Source organism: Citrus sinensis, chromosome 8 (genome assembly GCF_022201045.2).
Source record: "Citrus sinensis cultivar Valencia sweet orange chromosome 8, DVS_A1.0, whole genome shotgun sequence".
NCBI lineage: Eukaryota > Viridiplantae > Streptophyta > Magnoliopsida > Sapindales > Rutaceae > Citrus > Citrus sinensis.
In genome coordinates this window covers 23,104,844-23,128,872 of record NC_068563.1, presented here as the reverse complement: position 1 = coordinate 23,128,872, position 24,029 = coordinate 23,104,844, and the positions used below count along the sequence as shown (strand labels likewise).

General features: G+C 36.2%; 3 protein-coding genes across 12 annotated transcripts; all 3 read right to left on the bottom strand.

The window, feature by feature from the left end:
* Nucleotides 1-7,202: 7,202 nt before the first annotated feature.
* Nucleotides 7,203-9,522, bottom strand: LOC102629505 (glycosyltransferase BC10). Its single transcript, XM_006487791.4, has 2 exons — nt 8,233-9,522; nt 7,203-7,643 (listed from the first exon to the last, which is right to left on the bottom strand). The coding sequence occupies exon 1, from the start codon at nt 9,363-9,365 to the stop codon at nt 8,259-8,261; it is 1,107 nt and encodes a 368-aa protein (XP_006487854.1). The 5' UTR covers nt 9,366-9,522; the 3' UTR covers nt 7,203-7,643; nt 8,233-8,258.
* A 1,123-nt stretch (nt 9,523-10,645) lies between these two features.
* On the bottom strand, nt 10,646-13,901 carry LOC102629216 (B3 domain-containing transcription factor VRN1). 3 transcript variants are annotated; one of them, XM_025101949.2, is made up of 4 exons: nt 13,666-13,901; nt 13,417-13,510; nt 11,145-11,705; nt 10,646-11,063 (listed from the first exon to the last, which is right to left on the bottom strand). In XM_025101949.2, exons 3-4 carry the CDS (start codon nt 11,607-11,609, stop codon nt 10,803-10,805), a joined length of 726 nt encoding a protein of 241 aa, XP_024957717.1. In that variant the 5' UTR covers nt 11,610-11,705; nt 13,417-13,510; nt 13,666-13,901; the 3' UTR covers nt 10,646-10,802. The 3 variants fall into 3 exon arrangements, with proteins under 3 accessions (XP_024957717.1, XP_006487853.1, XP_052288953.1); XM_006487790.4 differs by having other exon boundaries at nt 13,417-13,507; XM_052432993.1 differs by lacking the exons at nt 13,417-13,510; nt 13,666-13,901 and adding an exon at nt 12,256-13,400.
* Nucleotides 13,902-16,643: 2,742 nt separating this feature from the next.
* LOC102627596 (protein IQ-DOMAIN 5) lies at nt 16,644-22,199 on the bottom strand. 8 transcript variants are annotated; one of them, XM_006487789.4, is made up of 9 exons: nt 21,840-22,173; nt 21,368-21,483; nt 20,822-20,899; nt 20,489-20,606; nt 19,774-20,019; nt 18,812-19,039; nt 18,200-18,313; nt 17,293-17,785; nt 16,644-17,192 (listed from the first exon to the last, which is right to left on the bottom strand). In XM_006487789.4, exons 4-9 carry the CDS (start codon nt 20,570-20,572, stop codon nt 17,038-17,040), a joined length of 1,320 nt encoding a protein of 439 aa, XP_006487852.1. In that variant the 5' UTR covers nt 20,573-20,606; nt 20,822-20,899; nt 21,368-21,483; nt 21,840-22,173; the 3' UTR covers nt 16,644-17,037. The 8 variants fall into 8 exon arrangements, with proteins under 8 accessions (XP_006487852.1, XP_052288253.1, XP_006487848.1 ...); XM_052432293.1 differs by having other exon boundaries at nt 20,489-20,573; XM_006487785.4 differs by having other exon boundaries at nt 21,929-22,173.
* Nucleotides 22,200-24,029: the final 1,830 nt, after the last annotated feature.

The following is a 24,029-nucleotide window of genomic DNA, read 5'->3' as shown; positions in this document are numbered from 1 at the left end:
TCAGTAGTAAGACATATTCTACTAGGAGCTTCTTCTAACATGCTTCTAATTTTTGTCTTTTCCCTATTATGCATTTTTAACACATTGGCTTTCGCAGTGTTCCTACAGATGTTGGGCACTTCATCACACAAATAATTCCAAATTCTTCTAATTCCCTCATATTTAACAAATTGAAATGGCAAATCATGCATAATAATGGCACAAAACAATAATTCACGAAACACGTGAGCTTCAAACTTGGGAACACGAGTTGACAGTCCATCACTACGATCTAACATCATTTGTACAGGATCACGCTTTTTAAATTTTGCACAAGTTTCATAATGTCTTCTTAGATTACCTGTACCAGAATTGCGCACAGCCACGTACTCAATGCTGCATTTTTTTACACACAGCTCTCGGCTTGTTGTCCGGATACTTATCCCCCGGAACCTTACGGAACAACGACCAAACTTGTGAAGTTAGTTTCCTTTGCCGTGGTGCCTTTTGTTCCACTGGCCTTAAACCTTTTTCAATCTCTTCTTCTAGTTCGATTATGTCATTTACATCATCATCTCCAATACTAGAATCGTTAATTGTGTAGGCTGAATTACTTTGGCTTGTGTCAATTCTCTTAAAAACAAAATAATTGAAAATTATTTTAAGGGCCCTGATTAATAGCAAAACAACACCAAAACAGTAAAAAAATAGCAGTAAAACAGCAGCAAACACAGCAAAACAACAACAAAAAAATAATAAAATAGCAGTAAAACAGCAACAAAACAGCAGTAAAATAGTAGTAAAACAACAATAAAAAGCAGTAAAATAGCAGTAAAACAGCAACAAAATAGTGGAAAAATAGCAAAAAAATGGCAGCGAAACAGCAGCCAAACAACAGCAGTAAAACAGCAGCGAAACAACAGTAAAACGACAGCAAAATAGTAGTAAAACAACAACAAAACAACAATAAAACAATAATAAAACAACAGTAAAATAGCAGTAAAACAACAACAAAATAGTGGAAAATAGTAAAAAAATGGCAGCAAAACAGTAGCCAAACAACAACAGTAAAACAACAGCGAAACAACAGTAAAACGACAGTAAAATAGCAACAAAACAACAGTAAAACAGCAATAAAAGGTAAAATTTCAGTGGTGTACCATGATGGTGGGTAGTTAGCGTGGCGGGAAGTGGTGCTGGGGATGAAAGTCTATCTTGTGCGCAGCTGTTGTGGTGGTGGCGCGGCTGTCGTGGCATGAGTTCGTGCCACCAGTGGCTGCGTCGGTGAGGGTTAGGGTGTGCCGTGTGGCCGGATTGGCGGCAGCGGCTAGGAGTTGCAGCAGCGGCCAACTGCTTTGATGGCTGCAGTGACAACTTCTCTTTCCCTACGCGTTAGGGTTTTTGTGTTTGTGGCCTTGTCCAATCGTGTGTGAGTGTGAAATGTCAAATGCGAATGTGTGAGTGTGTAATGTGTTTGTTATTTTTTTTATTGTCATATAGTAAATTACAATATTAACCTTCAAATTTTAAAAACCTTTCAAATAAATTGAATCATAAAAAAATAATTTAATTAAACGAATAATAAACGAATTTTAAACGAATCGACTCATATTTGATTCGTTTATGACTCATTTATTAAACGAATAAACGAATCAAAATTTTCAAACCCGCATTCGATTCGTTTAATTAACGAATCGAATCGAATTTACCAATTTATTAAACGAATCAATTTTTTCAAACCCAAACCTATTTAATTCGCATCGAATCGAATCGAATAAACAAATCCTGACCCATATTGCCACCCTTAATTAAGAGTTGATGAACCAGCCAAGCCCACAGATAAGAGCACCGCTGCTGAAAAAGCAGAGTGGGCAGCTTGGGATGAATCTAATAGACATTGTCTGGATACAATGAAATACACCATTGATAGAACAACTAGAGATAGCATCCTTGCATGTGATAAGGTCAAAGATTACTTGGCAGCTGTTTGAAGAACTTTCAAGAAGGTAGATAAGGTAAAAAATGGTAACTATCTGAGGCTACTTGCTAATACCCAATATGATGGTGTTTCTGGGGTGAAAGAGCACATCCTTAAGATGACAAGTTACTATAAGAAGCTAAAGGACATGGATGTCAATTTGCCTAATGACTACCTGGTCTTCCAAATCCTTAAATCCCTTCCACCACAGTTTGGCAATCTGAGAAGCCAATACAATACTCAGAGACACACTTGGAATATCACTGAGTTGACTGCTTATGTGGTTCAAGAAGAGGAATCATTGAAGAAGGGGAAATTTCACACTGCCATGATGGCAACTACTCAAGAGAGTGGAAGTGTGAAGAAAGACTCTTCAAAGGGCAGCAATAAGTTTTTCAAGAAGAAAAAGTTTGGAAAGAAAACTTCACGTGGTAATTCTTCTACCATTTCTGGTTCCACTTCTGAGAGCTTTAAGGGAAAATGCCACCTTTGTAAGAAATTTGGGCACAAGAGAGCTGAATGCATGGGATTCAAAGCATGGTTGGAAAGAAAAGGTATTCATGTAGCTTTTGTAGGCTTTGAATCTAATCTAGTTGATGTTCCTTCTGATACTTGGTGGTTGGATACTGGTGCAACCATTAATATAACGAATTCCTTACAGGAATTCAAAAGCAAGAGAGAGCCCAATGAAGGGGAGTTGATAGTTCATATGGGCAATGGAATGACAACCAAAGTTGAAAGTATAGGAGTTGTCAGACTACATCTAGCCACAAACTATTTTTTGGATTTGTTAGATACATCTTATATTCCTTCTATTATTAGAAACTTGATATCTATATCTATTTTGGATAGATGTGGCTATACTTTTCATTTTGGTGATAGAAAAGTTTACTTATTTCGCAATTCAGAATTAGTTGGTTCTGACACTTTATATGATGGCTTATATATGATTTATTTATTTCCCCGTGCTGTTGAATCATCATCCAATGATCATGTTATGAATGTTGTTAGCTCTGATACCAATTGCTGAAATAAATACGAGTTTTATGCCCTTAATCTTGCATTTCCAAATAAACACATATTTTAGGTAAAATTTCAAAATTTACCTTGATCACCCATGAATCCGAACTTAGAAGCTTGTTATGGAGCTTTAATCGAGTTGCTACAGCCTTGATCCAGCTTCAGAAAGCTTGCTTCCTTCACTTCAGCTCAAGATTCGGGTTTTCCTCCTGATTTACTGTACACACATAGGAAAAGAGAGGGGGAGAGAGAGAGGTGCACTGCACCCATGCCATAGATTCGTGAACAGTGAACTTCCAATGGGCTAAAGTTACTTAAATACTATGGCTGAGCGCAGGGACCCCTCATGTGTTAGTACAAAATTATTCATCCTATTATGAACTAAAATAACACAATTAAATGTTATATTTGTCCATAATATATTACTGTATAGGGTATGTCGAAATTAGACTCATTATGATGAAAAAGGAAAGCTCGCTTCTCGAGACATTTTGATAGAGTCTTATTATGGTTATGAAGAAGCGATGGTCTAGGAGACATATTGTTTTCGTCTCATTTTGCTAGACATGTGGACTTTGTGGAAATGAGCATGTTGATCACATTGTCATGTTATTTCCATAATTATACTTGTATACTACTATATAGTCACATGTTTATAGGTGTCTTGTTATGTGGAGCATCATGTCGGTGCACATATGATTTGATACTTATGACACATTTTGGATTTATTTATGTTTTGGGTGATTGCTCGCATTTGACCTTTTGTTATAGTCACATATTGATTAATTCGATTGTTTTCAAAATATTTATTTCATTTATTTTAAAATTATCATTAGAATGACTTCTGTTGTCCAAGTGGGAGATTGTTAGATTTATTTCTCATATTATGTGGACGGGCATAAATCATTCTAATTATTTTCTATATTTTGCCGAATTAATACGTGACTGATGTCAAATATTAAGGAGTAATTTTAACAGACTCATTTATTAAGTGATCAAATATTGTGTTAATGAGTCTAATTTCGACATACTCTATACAGTAATATATTATGGACAAGTATAGCCTTTAATTGTGTTATTTTAGCTCATAATAGGATGGGCAATTTTGTACTAACACATGAGGGGTCCCTGCGCTCAGCCACAATATTTAAGTAACTTCAGCCCATTAGAAGTTCACTGTTCACGAATCTGTGGCATGGATGCAGTGCACCTCTCTCTCTCTCCCTCTCCTTTCCCGTGTGTGTACAGTAAATCAGGAGGAAAACCCGAATCTTGAGCTGAAGTGAAGGAAGCAAGCTTGCTGAAGCTGGATCAAGGCTGTAGCAACTTGGTTAAAGCTCCATCACAAGCTTTCAAGTTCGGATTCATGGGTGATCAAGGTAAATTTCGAAATTTTACCTAAAATATGTGTTTATTTGGAAATGCAAGATTAAAGGCATAAAACTCGTATTTATTTCAGCAAAAAAGTCTTAAAGATTCATTAAGCAAAGTGCTGCTGCGTAATGGGTGCTCCAAAAATACTAACAATCATAGAAATTATGCGCGTTACAATGATTACCACGAGGAGCTGCGAAAGATATGCAACATTGAGCTCTTTACTACACAAAGGTTGCAATCACTGAGGCTGATTAGAGAAGAAGAGGTGGGTTTTCTCATTGACTCTTATCAGTTATTACTCAATTATGCAAATCTTAGTGAGAAGCTCTCGGCTTTTAGTGGGAACTTATTTTGTAGAATTGCTTTTGGAAAGAGCACAAGGGGATTTTATTATCAGTTGATTTTGGGATGCTCTTCAAATGATGGGAACCGTGTGGCTTCTGCTTTTTTTACCTTCGTTTGGTTCGATTATTGAAATATTTAGACGGCCAGATAGAAAGCATAAGAGGGTTTTTCCTGAATTGGATTCTTTTTGCCAAAAATTAATTGATGATAGCGTCGTCGTTATTAAGATGCAGACACAAGAACATGAATAGGTGTGTTGCTGAATATATAGAGAAATCAAAGTGGATTTGATCATGCACTTCCAACTCACAGGTGAACAAGTTGAAGCTACCATGTCTTGTGGTGATTTAGCACTCTTATTTATTTTCTGTTTTTCATTTACTACTATAATTTTAACACAATTTATTGGCATTAATACTAGCTACTTTGAAACTATAGAATTTGCACCATATCCATATATAATCACACTGATCTAAAAGAAAAATAGAGAAGTTGTCATGAGTTGGATTATAAACTCATCTCAATCAAATAGGGTTCAAGTCTCAAAAAATGAAAATAGGAGTAGACCTCGTCTTTACTATCGTAGATTTTCAAGATATGCTCGAAGAGTCGTAGACTTTGTTTATTATATACATTAATATTTTTGATAAACCCCCTAATAGTAAAATCAATATATTATATAATACCATGATTTACTTTTAGGTGGAGTTTAACTGCGAAACTACACCAACAACTATGATATAGACAATGGCAAAGCTTGATAGGAATCCAAATAAATACAATGAAGAAAGCACAAGAATAAATAAGTGGTTGTGTTGGGAACAAAGGAAAGGTTCTTGAAAGCGATGTTGATAAGCCTCAAAAACCTCAAGCGAGTGGTGAAAGAAACTTTGAGGCTGTACCTCTGTGCTTAAGAGAAGCTATGTCTCAATTCAAAACATATGATTATGACAGTTACCCAAAAACCAAAATCCATATCCCCAAAATTTGAGAAAGGCCGAGGGAACCATTTTGGCTTCGCAGTTTCTTCCATTTGGTTCATGTAGACGAATTTGTTAACCAAGAAATATTGTATTGCTTTGATCGGAAACTGCCAAGTGGCAAGAAAGTGGAAAATATTAACATGGAAGTGGAATCTGTACTTACAACTCTTTAAAAACTTCTCTCAAGTAGTTAAGCTGCTTGTGCCTATCAAATTAAGTTAAGCGAAGGACCTAGCTTAATTTTTGTTAAGCCTTTTATGTGTGGGAACTTGAAATGAATTTATTGAATTGCTAATGGTTAGATATGATTATTCCCTTTGTCGAATATGATAATTTCTTATCATTTGTAAATTTTAACATTTATTATAATTTATTCTATCATGTGTAATTATTTTTTTAATGTCGTAACTTGTGATATGATCTGTCTACTAAAATGATACGATAATTAAATGGGTTGAATTCTATATCACACGTTACTAAGCTGGATTTCAAATTTGTGAAGTATAAAGTCCTTTATGTCACAATTACTTATTCGATTAATTGCTTTCATCGACCTTTTTTAGCTAAATTTAAATATTAATAATATTGTGAGTAAACTCTGCGAATTTGGCATGATTCTTGGGAAAATGACAAATTTAACTGCAATAACACGATAAGCGTTAGTGGGCCGCGTTTTCTGCATGCTGGCGATAATTGAAGCTGCTTTTCTGAATGCAGCGATTCAACCCACAACCACAATCGTTCTTTTAATATTTTTGAAAAAGCGGAAGTTTGCGAGTGACCTTTTACAATTTAACATGATTATTTTAATGAAAAGTAGGCATTAGTGGAATGTGAGGTAATTGAATTAACTAAAGAATCGTGATCCATAAGAAACAGAGTCAAACATATCAACAGCTGAGCCGCAACAAAAATCACTACCTAAACTTTCCAGGTGTATGGAACTAACATGACTATTCAATTTGCTGAGCTCATCAATTTGGTGGGTATTTTGGTACTAAATGTTAGCTACTTGCTTTGTTTAGGCCAATCAAGTTTAGTTATTATTATTTGAGTTTAATTATGATGGACTTACTTTAAGATAAAACACTCCATCATAACAAGTCGATCAAAATTATAATAATTTTTTTATTATTTATTACTTTACGTATGTAGCTGACATTAACATTCGTACTCCACCGTAAATCTACTCCAAAATAACCATAGCCTTGTTATTTTTCCCTTGCAAGAAAATGTAATTCACAGACTTTGCCAACCGCCTACCAAAACGCAATAGTGAAAGAATTCATTTTGTACTATGTGTGAAAGTTGGTAGTATTGAGAATACTAATACTTATGACACTTTGACAACCAAGGGCTAAAGTAGCTGGCTTTAGCCAGCAGCAGTCTATTTACTCTTTCATTCGGATGTTGATGTTTTTGAAGTACCTGATTTTCAATCAAAAACTGTCGGCAGCTAGCAAGTCGCAACTATCAAGCTAGCTTTATCAAAGAATCCAAATTGTAAAAACAAAAAGGCAAAGGCCGAAAGGGGTTCGATAATTTACCCCTGGCTTCTTCATTCACTTCACTTAGCAGCATTATGTACCACTTTTCTCTCAAGCCTCCTACCAATTACATGCAACAACATTCCATTGATCTTTTTGATATGCAATATGTACAAGGATCCTAGAATCACATCACCATTAGCAACAGATACACAAAATAAAAATCCCCCTGTCGGCATCAATCAAGAAAGACCTACGAATCAAAGCTTCGACAAAAAGTACTTCCCACTAGTATCACTTTCCGATCCCCTTGTTTGTTAAAAAAAAAAACTCTTACAGTCGGGGCAGTAGATTTCGGGGTTTTGATATGTTTATGTGCACTTGAACGCGCACTCTTTCATTCTTGAACAGCATATTCCCCCATTAATCTTTACTCTATATTTCCACTTCCCTCAGAAACTCCTCTTGTTTCACCTGTAAAAATGGTCACAAATTGATCCCACTCCAATCAACTAATTGCCACTGAAAGTACTTTCAAATAAATAAAATCACTAAAACAAAACAAGATCCCAATTTCGCAGAGAAAAACATAAAGTTAATTTGGAGAATAATAAAAACAAGCCTTTTAAGGGTACCATATAAAGCATCAGTGACAAAAGTGTATATGCTTATAACACAAGTTGAGAATCATTCCAACAAATTTCTGCAAATTATTTTTTAAAAAAGGGGCTTATTTGCAGCATTTGGCTGAAATAGTGAAACAGCACTTGGTTTATCTATGGTATTGGCTAGCAACCTAGCATTTGGATATTTGATGGTTTTTTTTGGTCAAAAATCATTTTAAAATCCTAAAATGTACCCAAGATACGCTTCCTAAACAAGCACTTAATCAAAGAGCGCTTTCACAAAAGCTGAGATATTAGAAATTCCTTCCTAAGGATTTCCTAAAAAAATAAACTAATTGTCATAACTTATAATAAAATTACGAATCCATCCTTGACATCTTCATAACTCACTGAGTCGACTCACTACAGTAGCAAACAAAATTAACAACGGAACTCACCAGGAATATTAAACTTATGATCTGGATCAGTCACGGAAAATGACCGAATCGGTGATTTTCATCAACGGTCCCAGACAATCCGGCGAGAATTTCCTCGCGAACAAGTAAGACTCGGAGTAATTCGACTCCCTCAACTTGTAAATTAGCTCCGGCGACACCTCCCTCGGCTTGTACGTGTACGGGTGCCCGTTCGTGGTACCCGTCCAATTGACCCGAGTGAGAGTGTACCCGGTCAGCCCATCCGGATTCTGCATTGACAGCAATGTAGGAAAATAATGCTCCTCCGGGTAACACTCATCCGCCCGGTAACAAGGCATCCTAAATTTCCTCCAGAGCGCCCGATCTTTCACCACCATAACCGCGTGCTTACGGGTCAAGACGAAAAACTGAGATCCGACCCGGAAGTCGTCGAACGGCACTTCCGGCAGCATCGCGTAGCGGCCACGAGCCACGTACCGCTTCCACAATCTCGGATCCTTGGAGATGACCTCGATGAAGCTCTTGTGACTGAGCCGAATGTTGCCGTACGCGGCGGCGAAGGAGGAGCGATCGAAAGAGGCGGAGGTGACGACGGAGTTGTAGACGTAGTGGAAGGAGTGGAGGGGGATGCAGTGCTGGGAGAGGAGGGCGAAGAAGGCGTTGGCGGGGTCGTCGAGGATGGCGGTGGCGAGGAGGCGACGTGCGGCGGAGACAAGAGTCGGGGACGCGCGGAAGGTGATCTTAGAGGGGATGAATTTGGAGGAGTCGAATACGGTGTTGGTGCTGCCACGTGGAGTGGTGACGTTGGCGGTGGGGTCCGCGTGGACATAGATGTTGTAGAGTGGGTGGCGGCGGCGGTGTGGTTTGGGGAAGAAGCGGGACCAGAGAGGGGAGAAATGCAGGTCGGAGTTGGTGAGGAAGAGGAAGGCGATTTTGAGTTTAGGGTTAGGGGAGGAGAGGCGGGAGCGGGAGAGAGGGGAGGAGGAAGAAGAGGAAGCGCGCGTGAAGAGGGTTAGGTCGGAGACTTCGTCGGAGATGGGAATGGGCGGGGGGAGGGGAATGCGGGGAGGGAGGATGCGCGGGGCGAGGAGGAAGAAGAGGAGTGGCAGGGTGAGGATGAGGGAGAATGAGAGGACGTATGGTGAAGACAGCATTATTAGTCGAGCAATTTTTGAAAAAAAATGGGAAGATTGAGATTAGGGTTAGGGTTTGAGAGGGGATGAGATTGAGAGCATGAGAACAGTGAAGAGTGAAAGAGAAGAGAGAGCCGAGACAATGGGGCTGGAGGGTGAATTGTTTGTGTTTGCGGAGAGTGAGATTGGATTGGACGGGACGAAGATGATGAAGATTGCTTTGCCGTTAAATCTGACGGCATTTTGGACGGCGAGAAGGATGGACGTTAATCTAATAATCTTGCATTGCTCACAGGTTTGTTAGTGCAAACAGGTAATAAGCTTTGTGACCCTGTGTCTGCGTCTCTGTGACACCTGACACGCGCTAAAGATATTTTTTATTTTATTTATCTATTGTTTTAATTTTCTCATTATTTATTTAATGCTGTTTTAGGTTTAAAAAAATCAATGAGATTCAACAGGATGTGATGACGGACGAAGTACAATGTCCAAGTCCGAGTAGCTTAATCTGAAGAGTGGAGCTATTGGCACCCCTACATTTTTCTTACAAAACTCCACTTTAAATAAAATTACAATTAAAAACAATTGAAAATTAAACACATATATATTTTTTTTCAGCAAATTACTTAATTCATAATCAATCCTTTAAATATATATATATATATATATATATATATATGTTACTTCCTATCTAACTAAAATAATTTATACAAATTTAGAATAATCGATTGTTCTCTTTTGATTTCTTATTGATTAAATATTTTTATACTTAAAATTGCTTTGAAATTATAATTTGAAATATATGTTATTTCAGCCAATAATTAACACTAAAAAACTTATCACTCATATAACTTTTTAATTTGTGTGTAGAGTAATAATAAAATTGAAAATAATTAAAAAATATGATAATAATACTTTGAGTTTTAACAATAAAACAAATCAAATAAAAATTGAGAAGTGTATCTAAAAAAAGGAGTATTTTCGAAAATAAAATGAATATAACTAAAAAAGGGGTTTTATAAAGAGATTAGAGGGGTGCCAATAGTCCAACTCAATCTGAAACTCAAATTGGGCCTGATGACGGACGAAGGCCGAATCGCTCAATCTGTAATAATTGGGCCTGACTAAGGCCCATTTCTTTCTCTAACGTTTGATTAATTTCAATCCGCCCCATTGATTATAGTCAAACATAAGTAAACCCCCATATATATTGTAAGTCTACACTGCGACCGCACATTTTCATTCTCTTTACTTGCACATAATATACTCACTTGTGCGAAAGCAAGGTTAAGAAAAATGTCAGACGCATAACCAAAAGCATCAGTTAAATAGAACAAATTTAAGCATCAAATCCCCAATTAAATAGATCGCATTATTAAAATATCCTAATTGATAAACCTTTGGAATCTATAAATTCAAACATCGCCAACAGTAAAATATAACTTAGATTCACTCTAATTAGGCACGAAAAACTGAAAGTTCGAGGAGAACGTCTTTCCTGTCGATAAGCTTGAAGATGCAAATGTCTCCGTCCTTCAAATTTTTGTGCGTTGAAAATTTCATCCATCCTCTGGTTAAGTAGAAACCCCCGTTATCTCTCCACCAGATTCGAACTGACTTATCACTTCTCGGCAGGTTTAGCTCTGCATTAGAACCCCGTAACTTGATAGATTTGACATTTTGATTCACAAACCTGTAGGCAAAACTAGCAGGGACATACTGCACAACCAAACAGAGTTGTATCTAAGTACACATCAAAGGCAAACTTCACAAAAATTGCATTATATTAAAAAAACTCACCACTTCACGGCAAGGTTTCTCACGTTTTCGAAAGATAACCATGAACGAAGGATCTTTCAGCTTCAATGATCGGACAATCTTGATTGCTCTCTCGCTTTCTTCCACTGTAAAATCTTCACTCTTTTCAGAGATATACATTCCCATGTTTTCAAGTAAGTTCCGAAACAACCCTTTCACTTTGCTCTTCTTCTGTCTTTGGCATCGGCACTTGCTAGAAAACAACTCCTTGCTTATTTCAACACATTCCTCACTTTCCATGTCATCTTCGAACTCTGAACTCCATTCGTCAGATTCTTCATCACTATATGGATAGTCAATCTCACAAGCAGTCATATCATGTATGAGAACTTGAAAAGTTGAATTCTTCTCATATCTGAAAACCAGAAAATAACCAACAGAGATTGAATTACTTGCTACAAAGTCCTGCCAGCCATCACCAAAAGAAAACCTTCTCCCATTTTTCATCAACTTCACTCGCCAAACACGACCATTAGGAACCTTAATTGTAGCCACATCAGAAAGTTCGTGCCCAAAATTTCTCACAAGCGTTCGTGGAATTCTCTACATTTATGCAATTAAAGTCAGTGCATCTATTCCAAGAGGAGTGAAAATCAACCAGGGAAAAAAAAAAAATTGAATCAACGTTTTGAGGCTATTGCTGTCATGAATTGCAGCATAGATCAATGTCATAAATTTAGTTAACATTTATCACTGCTACAGAAACAAGGTGATATATTTGAGAAAGAAATGCATTTAAATGAAAAGATACTAAAGCCAGAGAGAGAAAGAACAATTTGCATGGAAAGACGAAGCTAAATGTTAATGCATTTAAATGAGGTTGGATGTGAAGTAAGTACATGCTAAACCTGTTATAGCAAATGCATTTGTCACTTGATAAAGTTTGTATCATGTGAAACTTCTCCAGAAAAATCTTGTAAAAAATCTGCTGCTATTGTCAAAACCAGAGTTTTAGGCAAAGGCATGCTCAACTGAGGTTCATGAATGTAACTCTTCACCATGCAATTTATAAGTTCTTCTGTGTATAAATGATTTAAAATGATACACAGCATGCAATTCGATGCTTGCTCTACCTTATAAGTCATAATTCTACCTTATCATTGATTTGAGTCTCTTCCACACTTCAACCATATACAAATTTTGTATGGAAGTGATACCCACAGTGAAAAACCTTCAAGGACAGGACAAAACTTATTTGGAGTCAAGAAAAAGGGCTTCACAACATTTCAGTTATAAATTTGTTAATTTTATATATTGAGACTACAAAACAAAGAAGATCTCCAAGTACTCTTACTACAAAGAAAAGAAGATGATTTTGATATAATGCAATACCATCACCAATGCACATGCATTTCGAAAGCTAACTTAGCAATGATGATATGTTTTGTTAAATGCTACAAACAAGGGAATGTTAATGCAAATGAAAAAGGTTGTTGCAGAAGCAAACTTATATAGCCCTTCACAAGCTTATGCAATTAGTCACTTAGGACAATTATCCTCTAATTAGATGACGGAAAAAATAACCTTTGCATTCAAATTGAAATTATTCTCCTCTACATTTCAATTCCAGACAAATTTCATATCGAAGTGATTCACGCAGTCAAGTCTAGCTACTAAAATTCAAGCTCGCAAGTAAAAAGATTTAGCACAGAGTAATCATAACTTTACCACATTAAACAACAATTTAAAGAAACAGAAACTATTGGAACCCCAAAAATAATTTAGTACAGACAAACTAAATGATTAAGTAAACAGAAAAATTTGTAGCGGGATAAAATCTCATTCTTACTGAGAAACATGCGATTTGCGAAGAAATGAAGAACGCAATGACTAGTTTCATAGGTCATACTAAAGCTCATTTCAGTTTTAACTGATTTATTTTATCAAGCAAGTTACGGCCATAATAATAGTAATGATCTACAAACTAGCCCACAGGAAAAGAAAATTCCAGATCATAAATCAAACAAATCAACCATCTCTCCTCATCAACACAGATCCAAGTCACTGAAATAAAAATAGTTGGTATCCATCTATCTATCAACCAACCATAACAGTGAAAGCAACAGCCCCAGTTTCAAATCCTCAGATTCACTAAATTATTACCTCAAAGCCAAAAGGGTCAAAACTCAAAACCAAAGGATCCTTTGTTGAAAAAAAAAGTCAGCGAATTAAAAGCATACAAAACTTAAAAAAGCTAGCTTTTTAGGGAAAAAAAAAGAAAAAGAAAGGCTTAAGGAAAAGAATTTAAGTATACTATTTCTTTGTCTCGAAGGGTAGACCGAAGGACAACTTTCAAGAAACTTCGAGGAGTCTCCGGCAAAGAACTTGACGAACTGGGCTGAAACCTGCTGCAAGAAGCCATTGAATCCCTTAGTTATCTAAAGCTAGAGGAGCCTCTAAAGCTTTGTTTCTTGTTTCAAGTTATATAAGCCAATTTAGGGTCTTCTTTTTTTTCTGAAAGCAAGAGTTAATGCAATTAACTTTGTGAGAGTTTTATGCTTACCAGCATCCTGAGCTCAGTACTGTCCTTGAGTCAAAACTCACAAGTTTGGAGCAGATGTGCAGTTGTGACAGCTTTAAGTTATGCTTCTGCAGTTCTGATTCTGAAACTGTGCTGAATCTGCTCTGCCCGATATCCTTTTCGATCACATTTCTTTACTGCCACGTTTCCTTCTTTCTTCTTCTACACTTTCCAGTTTCCACTTTGAAGGACCAGAAACCCGACTTTTTATTTTATATTGCACAGCCGCTGACGACGTCAATCTCAATGGCATTTTAGGCTGTTCGGCAATCCGAGTCCATTTGGTCAAAACGACATTACTTTACAAAATTAAACGGTAGTGATGACTTGATATAAAATGAACCATTTTGGTGGTAAATTGGTGAATAAATTAGTGTTAAATTGATTATTTTTAATTAAAAATATAAATATATTTATTAGTATTAAATTTAATATTGTAATTTATATGTATTTATTAAATTGAAGATAAAACTGTGGTACAACTGTGGTACCGTGCCACAATTGCACCCAATTGTTGGATTTCCACTTATTCAAGTGGATCCCACTCATTTGAGTGGATCCAACGGCTGGTGCAACTGTGGCACGGTACCACAGTTGTACTGTAGCCTGACCCTTAAATTGATATGAATATAAATGTTAAAAAGAACAAACAACGAAGATAACGTTAGTTAATTAATAAAATTATTTACTTTTCAAAAGTTTAGAATATTAAAAATATGGAAACAATCAATGTGTGACATGCTGCCCCTTGATTGATCGTTTATTAAAAGCTCAACTTAGTTCCAATTAATTATGGCAGCAGCCATAAAAACTACACAAATTTTCAGTTTTGTATCCGTTGGGTTGACCACCATTTTTTAAGTACATAAAAAAGATAATTTTTGTCCACTTAAATGTAGAAAACTACCCAAAAAAAAATGTTTGTAAAATTGCCCCTGCGGCACCTAATATGAAGAATTCATGATTCAATTTTTCATGTGATTTTACTTATTTTATATTTAATCTTTAAATACAAGCATAATTATTAGTTCTTAGTTGTCTATGAAGTGCCAACAGACTGTAAATCCTCTTGGTCCCTGATCCAGGATAATTAGCTCCAAAAATAGTGATACAAACATATCAATGTTAAGGCCAAGGATGGCCCTCTTCTTTGCGTTAAACCTGCTTGCCAAACATAACCATCAGGAACTGTGAGTTTAGCAACAGATGAGAGTTCATCTGCAAATATCCCCCACAAACTTTAGTAGGGAATGCTGGTACAATTGAAGAGGGCCATCTTCTGATATAACAGTCCTTCACAATCTTGCCATTCAGCAAGAAACCTGACCTAAAGTTGTTCGTCCTATGTGTTTTTGAATGCTAAAATCAAGGGGAACAATGTGTTTCATAATGAGACGAGCCGGAATGCTGATACAATTGAAAAGGGCCATCTCTGAAGCGAAGGCATGAAATTAATAATTTGTTATACAGCACAGAATAAGCATTCCATGTCTTAAATGAATCTAATTGTGTTGTAATTACTAAAGTGACAAAAACACCTTTTCAACAGATTAAATGGTGACTTTTGCCGGATTGAACATAGAGATGGCAAAACCCCGGGCCGGGTCCGGGTATTGTCATGACTGGACCCTACCCGGATGTAACCGGTCCGGGTCCGGGTCCGGGCCGTGTTTTAATCCGGGTATCCGAATTTTATATTTTTTAATATTTTATGTGTATATATTTTTTTATTTTTTGGTAATTTTATAAGTTTTAAATTTATTTCAATAAAATTTTACATGAAAATATAAACTTTAAGTGTTTAAAATTATATATATATATATAATAAATGAGTCAAATAAATATAAAATATTTAAAATAATATATATTTTATAATTTTTTTAATAAAATCCGGGTTCCGGGTTTATCAAGTGATGCCCAAGACCGACCCGGCTTCATACCCGGGCCGGGTATTACCTGGCCCGCAACGCCCGGGTACGGTCCGGGTCCGGACCGGACGGGTATTTTTGCCATCTCTAATTGAACAACAATCTAGAGCGAAAGTAAAAAATGGTAATCCTGAAAAAGTCACACGCTATAAAACAAACTGAACCAATTATCCCAAGATACACTTATGCTCAAATGACATGAATACATAACTTTATTATCGTTACCCAAATGATTCAATACTAATCACAGGGTGGGGGGAAAAAATAAAAAAATTTCAACCAAAGGCAGCTTCCTAAGCTTTTGTATGGACACATTAGGACATCAAAATCATTTGATTTTTAAAATACTGAATGCATGCCAAAACAAAACCCAGATACTCATGTGAAGGTCTTGTCTGCTGATTGAGAAACAAACAACAGATCATGATTATGAAATCTGGTTTATGTTAACTTAATAAACAAACAAATCCCAATACCTTTTCCTTGATCTTTTTCTCAACAATAAACTTTGCAAAACTATGAGAGTTAGCAGTTTTTTGTCTTCAATGGTGGAGAAATAATTTGTTAATTTAAATGGAAATTTACTAATTCGCGCTCCTCAAGTCACCACATAAGAAACAGAATACAATCGACAGGGGAGGAAAGTGAAAATATCCCTTCTGTTTTTCTTTATGCAGAATGTGACATGATTTTTTTGTTTCCCAAGAATACGCTACATGCATGCAAGAAACCAAAACCCATGTGCTTGAAAATATTACCATTTCCCTGCTACAGAAAATATTACCAGAATGGAATGATGGAAAAAGCAAAAAATCACCTGAAAACCTGCAACAATATTATCCATTCACAATCATAAAACCCACTGAAGATATAGTATATTTTTTCAAAATTTGAAGACAATTTGGCATCCTAAGGAAGAATTTAAGGAAAAAAAAGAAAGAAATATTCTCACAAAAGAATGAAAAAAATACAATAAACTTGTACATCGAAATACTCTACATACAGAGAATACTCTCACACCATACCCTGATCTAATTTTAAGTTATCTGATCCAATATATAGATGCTGTTAAGCAGAGAATGGACAAAGAAATAGAGATAATGATTAAGTATGTGAAGGACAACCGCTCTGGATATCATACATTTGAAAAATAAATAACATGTGATCACATAATTAACAACACTTCAACGAAAGAAGATTAAAACAGTGGAACCAAATCTGCTGATCTTATTCTGTAACAAACCCAACTCAAGCCAATAACCTCAGCCTCTGCCAACGTGAAACCAACTCTTCCATGGTAAAACTACCAAGTCCTTTTGACCAGAAAATAAGCAGGCAATGTGGTGTGGTGTAGCACTCGTAATGTGACTATATATACAAGATGGAAATGGAAACATCTGAAGGGATTTGCCTCTCTTCCATATAACTACAGACCAACAGGCTGTGGAACAGATTTTGTAGGATTCGAATCACCTTTGCCATTCATTCTGGATTTATTACTCATGGGTCTATTGGAGCTGGGTGTCACTTTAGCGGCAGTTCGACCGGGCCTGCCTGTCTGATTCCTGGGAGCAGCAGCTGCTAGAACAAAAGAAGTAAGGTGTTAATAAATTGCATTAAAAACTCCATTACATAATGGACACGGAAAATTCATGTGCAAAGCAGGTAGGGGAGAACCTACCGTTGTTGGGCAGAGACAAGCGCTTCTTCACTGGTTTATCAGATTGTGTGGTTCTCTCTTTTGGGTTGCTGTGGGATCTTGAACTGATACCAGCAGGCCTTGAGTTGGCTTCTTCCATTAGATCTTCAACAGGTGGCTTGGACTTTGGCTTGGGCAACTGTGTTGCTGTTGCTTCCAACATGCCTGCCGATATACCTGGTGAAGAACTACTGCCATCAGAATGCGATGGACCTGCTTTCTGACTAGACAGGCTGGAGTGAAGATTAGATGCAATTGGTTTCTTGCCAGCAGATTTTATCTGGGGCTTGGTGGCATTCTTATCTTCAGCTGATTCATTCTCACGTACCATGACTCCATCTCTGAGATTAATGTCAAGAAAGCGGTTCTCCCAGGGACGGACAGCCATCCATCTCTCCAACCAGTTCCAACCCCAGCTGCTTTTATCTGGTTGAAATCCGGAGGGAACAGATTGCTGTCTTGATCCTGCCTGCCACTAGAAGAACAAATTTTGATCTTATATGGAAGCCAGTTGAACTCGGCGAAAGTTATTGGAGAAAATATCAAAGGACGTGATAAGGCAGCCAACTGATATACCCACCAGAAGCAAGAGTTTGGAAAAAAGTTAAAAATTGTCTTACAAAATTTAGCACTCAGGATTGGGTGGTGCGAATATGGGAGAGAGATAGAGATGCACCACTGACTTAGAAAGGCACCTCCATACTAAATGAAAAATAAATGACTGTAACAGAACTTTCTACGAGTGCATGCTGAACACTCTCAGAAAAGTTTCAGAGAAAAGGAAGCTAATGAACATTAAAATAAGAATAGGGACTCTAATGCCAATTGAATAATTGTATGAAAATGAATTGGTTGATTCATAACTGAAAGAAAATTATCAAAATTATACCTGATGGGCTAGAGCATAAGCCATGGCTCTTTCACGCTTTGCTGCAGCCTCCTGCCTCTTTAGCAACTTGGCTTGTATTTCTTCAACAGATCCTACACTGTCACACCATCCTTCCTGCATAAAATCAGCACTCAGAAAACCAAACAGAATTCAAATGGCCATAGAAGTGGGTTGATATGAAAATGAAAATTTCCTAATCACTGATGAATAGCATAGTGATACAAGTTATTGTAATATAATTTCTAGTGTAAACAACAGTTTATAAACCACTTCTCATTACCATAAGGACCAATCAATGTCAGACATATTATACAATCACAGTTGGTATTAACTATGCAACTATAAGTCACATACAGAATCCAAGTCTTAAAAAGGTTTTCAGGTTCCACCTTCTTACTCAAACTACCATATTCTCAGTATCTAATCACTGCTTCCAAAATCATTCAGTTTAGCCTTCATCAATGCTGGTCATTGTTTTTGTGAACCAGAAGTAACCACCGGTAAAAACAGTAAGAAGCTCCCCGTGGCCCCAAAGAAAACCATTAAAGTAAACAGGTAACTGCAGAAAATAAATACATACAAACATTGTTACACGCTCTCTGAAGTTCTAACCTCTATTTCTCGAACACGAGCCTCATTTGCAAGTTGTTGCTGAAGTGTCTGTTGTGTGGTTTGACTTTCCAGAGCCAAACGAACACGTCTAGCTCGGACACGAGCCTGAACCCTTACTAAAGCTTGCATGCAGCGAAGAGTAATTGCAGCTTGTTTTCTCACAGCATGACCTCTGACAAGGGCTTGAAGTCTCACCAACCCTTTCAGTGCTCGTAAAGCTCTTCGAGCCTAACAAATATGTCACCAAGTCATTTACTCTGATCAAAATTGTTAGGCTTAAAGAATACAAAAAAGTATGAAGAGAACTTATTAAACCAGACACAAGAAGAGTACAATATACACTAGTTCTCAAGCATCTATTGTCTCAGAAAGGTAAATCACAGGAAAATGTCCAAAATATTTGGTAACACTTCAAATTTTTACCAAGACTTCAAATTTTTACCAAGGTCTGAAACTGGTACGATGGGAACACCTTCTTTTAATTGTCTATATGCTATTTTTTATTAAAAAATAATCTATGTAATATTAATAGTTATGCAGTCAAATCTAAGTTACAGGCTGGCTTCTTATTCTGGGGTTGTATGGAACCAAAGAGACTAACTTGGCCAGGAAATGTCCACTAACCCTTCTACATTTAGTCCTAGTCAGAATAAAGTATCGGGAGCTTGCATAGTCTATGAATTTACAGAAATTAGGCCATGGAGAAGAACGATTTCTGTAAAGTAATCTCCAACTACTACCTCTAATAAGCATAGAGGTTGAATTTGTTTTAAATTAAGGAATTTCTGCATTCAATAAAAGTTGGCAGGTAACCTTAATTTCCCAGAAAATATTTTGCATCTCTCTCTTCTATTTCTAGTTGTCGAAAACGATCCTGTTAGATCCAACTATAAGTAATCACACACAATTTTCTTAGTTACTGGTCAGAAACAGTTGAGTGATGCCAAGGGAAAATCAAGTACCAAAAATCCTCGGAATGCTGTTTGGATGCATGTTGCAGCCCATTCTTCTCTCACAACCTGTTGATTGTAGGTTGGATTTTGTACTTGAAGTGAATCTGAAGGAGAGCCAGTGGCTTCTGCTACGGCATTTAAATTAGCATCTCCAGCTGGTGAAGCAACATTCTGTTCAAACTCATTCTGTAGTTTCTCTGCATCAATCTCAACAGAGTGCTTTCTGCGGTGCTGAGACCTGCTTCCTGCTTTCCTCTGTGATGAGAAAACAAAACAAGATATAAAACTAGAAACATTTACCATTTAGTATGATGTTTTACTTTGTGTTAAATGTCATCTAATTATGATAAAATTAAATATGGTCATCAGATTGGCAGTCATCTAATTATTTTGAAAACGAACAAATAAATGTTTATTTCACAACAGAAAGGAGAGAGACGGAGAAGTACGGAAGATAATGACTTAATCCTGAACTTTAGTTTTAGATAAGATGCTTAACAACTCAAAATAAGCTTAGTCCTAGTCCATTGGGTTGAATACAACATAAGTAGAGATAGTCTTACTTGAAATATATGGAGCAAAGGAATAGCAACTAGCAAATAAAATCAGTACTTCATCATTCACAAGAATGCCAAATATAACAACCATATATTCGACTTTCCTGAAAAAATTGAAAGCTAAGCCGGTGAATATTGGAAAAAGAACTGAAAATAATGATACCCACATTTTCATCCTTTTCTGAAGACGGTGACTTTTCTGATTTCTTCAACCCAACTAATGCCTTTATCCATTTCCCTGAGACACCCATGCTGCAAGCCAAAATAGCTTCAGTAGAAACAGAACTGCAAGAGAATAGCCTATGAAAAATCAAAACAAAGCTCATTGAATATAAATCTAACTAGAAACTGAAGAAGCATGGTTGAGAAGGAGGGGTGGGGGGAATGGGCAAGAACATAGAAAATTATGCTTCAAGATAATTTCCTATCAATCTAATAAGAACACATAAGAAGTCCTTGGTGAAAACTAACATAAAAAGAAATCTTCAACAGTACAGTACCTTACCACTAAACCACCATCTACATGCCCAAGTCTACCCCTCCTTGGGGAAGGATGAGCCCTAGAATATATTTCGTTGCTGCAAGCATATGAGCAATTGAAGCTATTGGTCGATTGTGATCCATGAATTAAGTTTGACGCTCAAGTATAAATATACATTTCGCAATTTTGAGATGCTGCATAACTGAACCACAGAATCAATAACATTTTCATTGTTGGGCTACCTGGTTAATTGAGCCTTAGGCTTCTCTCTCTCTCTCTCTCTCTCTTAAGATGGTCAAACTTTTCCATGATAAGCTTCATTCTCTTAAAAACTACATCTCTATGGAGCAGTTGCACGAGGAACTGCCCTCCAATTTAACAATATTAAAGAAACCAATTACGAATTCTATCAGGAGGAGATTTACTAACAATAGAACTCAGCTTAGAAAATAAAACAACTTTTCCACATCATTAAATTCAATTGTTAAATGAGAAGCATCATTAAGCTGGTCATGCATTAACATATCACCTAAAATAAAATCATAATTAGGCCAAAACAACAAACCTGTCAAAATCAATTCGGCAATGAAAGACAACGTCCACTTCAAAAAAACCACTCCAATTTAAAAGGCCAGCGCCGAGAACACCGAATTCCCAAACAACCTCTTCATTCCCTGCATCCTGCAAATCCAAAAGAGCTCAAAAGTTTTTAAATCACCAAATTGCTTTAAACAGACAATATAATTCACTTGCATTTATGACCAACCAAACGTGTCCTTTAACCGCATTGTAAATTTGTAACTACTAACGCTAATAATTATCGACAAATTAAGCCCCCACGGAGGACAGATCCAATAAATACAATTTAATACATAATAATAATTGCAAAAAATGCAAATTTTCTATCATTTCGTTTCACTAACCAAATGCCATAAAATCCTCAGAAGATTTTTAAAATAAAATAAAATAACAGAATTTGGAAATTGAAAATTGTAGATCAACAGATCAAGAGCTTAAAAAAAAGGTTAAAATTTCACCTGAAAAAAGGTAAGAGAGTTTTGAATTGAGAGAGAAGAAGGATAAGATAAAGAGAAAGAGAGTGAGTGAGAGAGCTGAGGGGAGATACTTTCTTTCCAGCCGTTGATTTGATTCAATCAATCAGCATCACCGAGTCAAATTCAAAAAGCTTTACTTAAGCTTTACTTGATAAAAGCGGCCGGCAGAGTGAGAAGGCAGAGAGAGAGAGAGAGAGAGTGCGTGTGTGTGCGTGCTTGAGCAATGAGTTTTGGACCGGTGTCGGCTAAAGTACGCCGGGGAGGGGAGTGGTTTTGCGCGGTCAAACGATGTCGTTTGGGTGGAGGGTGGGTGAGTGGTGCCGCGTCGGGTCGTTATCACGCACGCGACCAAAGCGAGAGAGAGAGTCAATCACGCGACTGCGTGTCATCATCGATTCAGTTTGGCCCCGCCACGTCAGCTTCCTAATAAATTAACAACTTTGATAGAACTGGCTGGTGATTGGCGAAAAAGTAGTAAACGGTTGAAAAAATAAAAAAGGAATAAAGTTGGTGGGAAAATGTGAGAATGGGGCTCCGTAAAAGGAATTTTACAGCGCCAGTGCCACCAAGGCCTTCGCCTAATAATTAAATATGGCGTCCTTTGAGAATGTTACGGTAATAAATATGCTTCCTCCGCATAGAGATAAAAAATTGAATCCTCCGACTTTAAGGATCCCGGCAAAAAGGAATGAGTGGTGGTTCTGTACTTACAAAAATAATTAATCTACCTATTTTTTAAAGAAAATTATCAGTCATATACAATTAATTGATATTAGTATTAAATATGTTACAATACTTTTTAAATATATTACTCGGATGTTTTAAATTGACAAAATATTTCTATTGTTCACCAATTCATTAACCGCTGTTTGCAAGCACTGACATAATAAGGGTAATCTAATCCTTTAAAAAAAAGACACATTATCTCATTTACCTAGTAAAAATTGACATGTCATATCAGTCATATATATCATATGACATGTCATCCCATTTATCAAATAATTGTTAATAATTATTAAAAAAAAAACTACTTTACAACCGAATTTACTCTTTCAAAATTTAACTTAAATTTTTTAAGATTTACTCCTCCAAGCTCCAACGGAAATTTTTTATGGTATAATATGTATAATTGTAAATAATATATTGTTAATAATTTTTTATGGTATAATATGGATATTTTTTTTACAGATAATTGTTACAATATGTACCATTAATAATTTATATTTTTTTAATAAATGTATTGTTAATAAAAAATAAAAAAAATTATGTATTAAAAATTTACGTTAATTTTTTTTGGATAAATTTATCTTTTTACCTTATTTTGAGTTTTAAGAGTGAAATAGTCAATTTGCCACAATTCTGTTAACTTTCTAACAGGAGTTAACGGATTGGTGAACGGCATAAGTATTTTGTCAACTTATGGTATATGAGTGATATACTTAAAAAGTATTGTAACACGTTTGATACAGGTGTCATTTAAGGGTATATGACTAATAATTTCCTTTTTTTTCAGAGCATTTTATAAACGATGCTCCAAATACTTTTTGGCTGAGTGGTCAGGGCTGCTGCCCTCCAACTTGGAGGGCAGCAGTTCGAACCCCCACAAATGCATTGTGGGGGTATTTCCTTTCTCAATTAAATTTGAGTGAAGGCAGTCTTCTCTCTTACCCAAGTGTGAGGAGTAGATATCCCTCGAATATTTGTGGGGGTTAAAATCTGGGCAGCGCTCCATTAGCATTGATGTAAGTTGGTCTCAGTAATAGTCTGATTTGTAAATATCAATTATAGTCTCATGTAATATGAGTTGTAATTTGAGCAATAGTCTCATGTAATAAAAAAAAAAAACTACGCTACTCAACCGCGTGGTAGACAATGCTTTCATCGACGGTGACGGTGAGAGTCTAGATTCAAGTTCCCAAGTGAGACTCTTGGCCTAATTTTATGATCAAAATGAAGGGTCATATGCCTCAAAAAAATCCAATCTTTCAAGCTAAACATTAGGGCAAACTCAACATGTGTCATAATTTTTTTGTGTTATGTTGAATTTAGTTGTAAGGAATTTAATAAATTTTTATTTTTTTATTTAGCTTTAACAACAATACAACATGTAACAATTTAATCAAATTAACAGATTAACCAAACTAATAATAAATAAATAAATCAAATACAGAA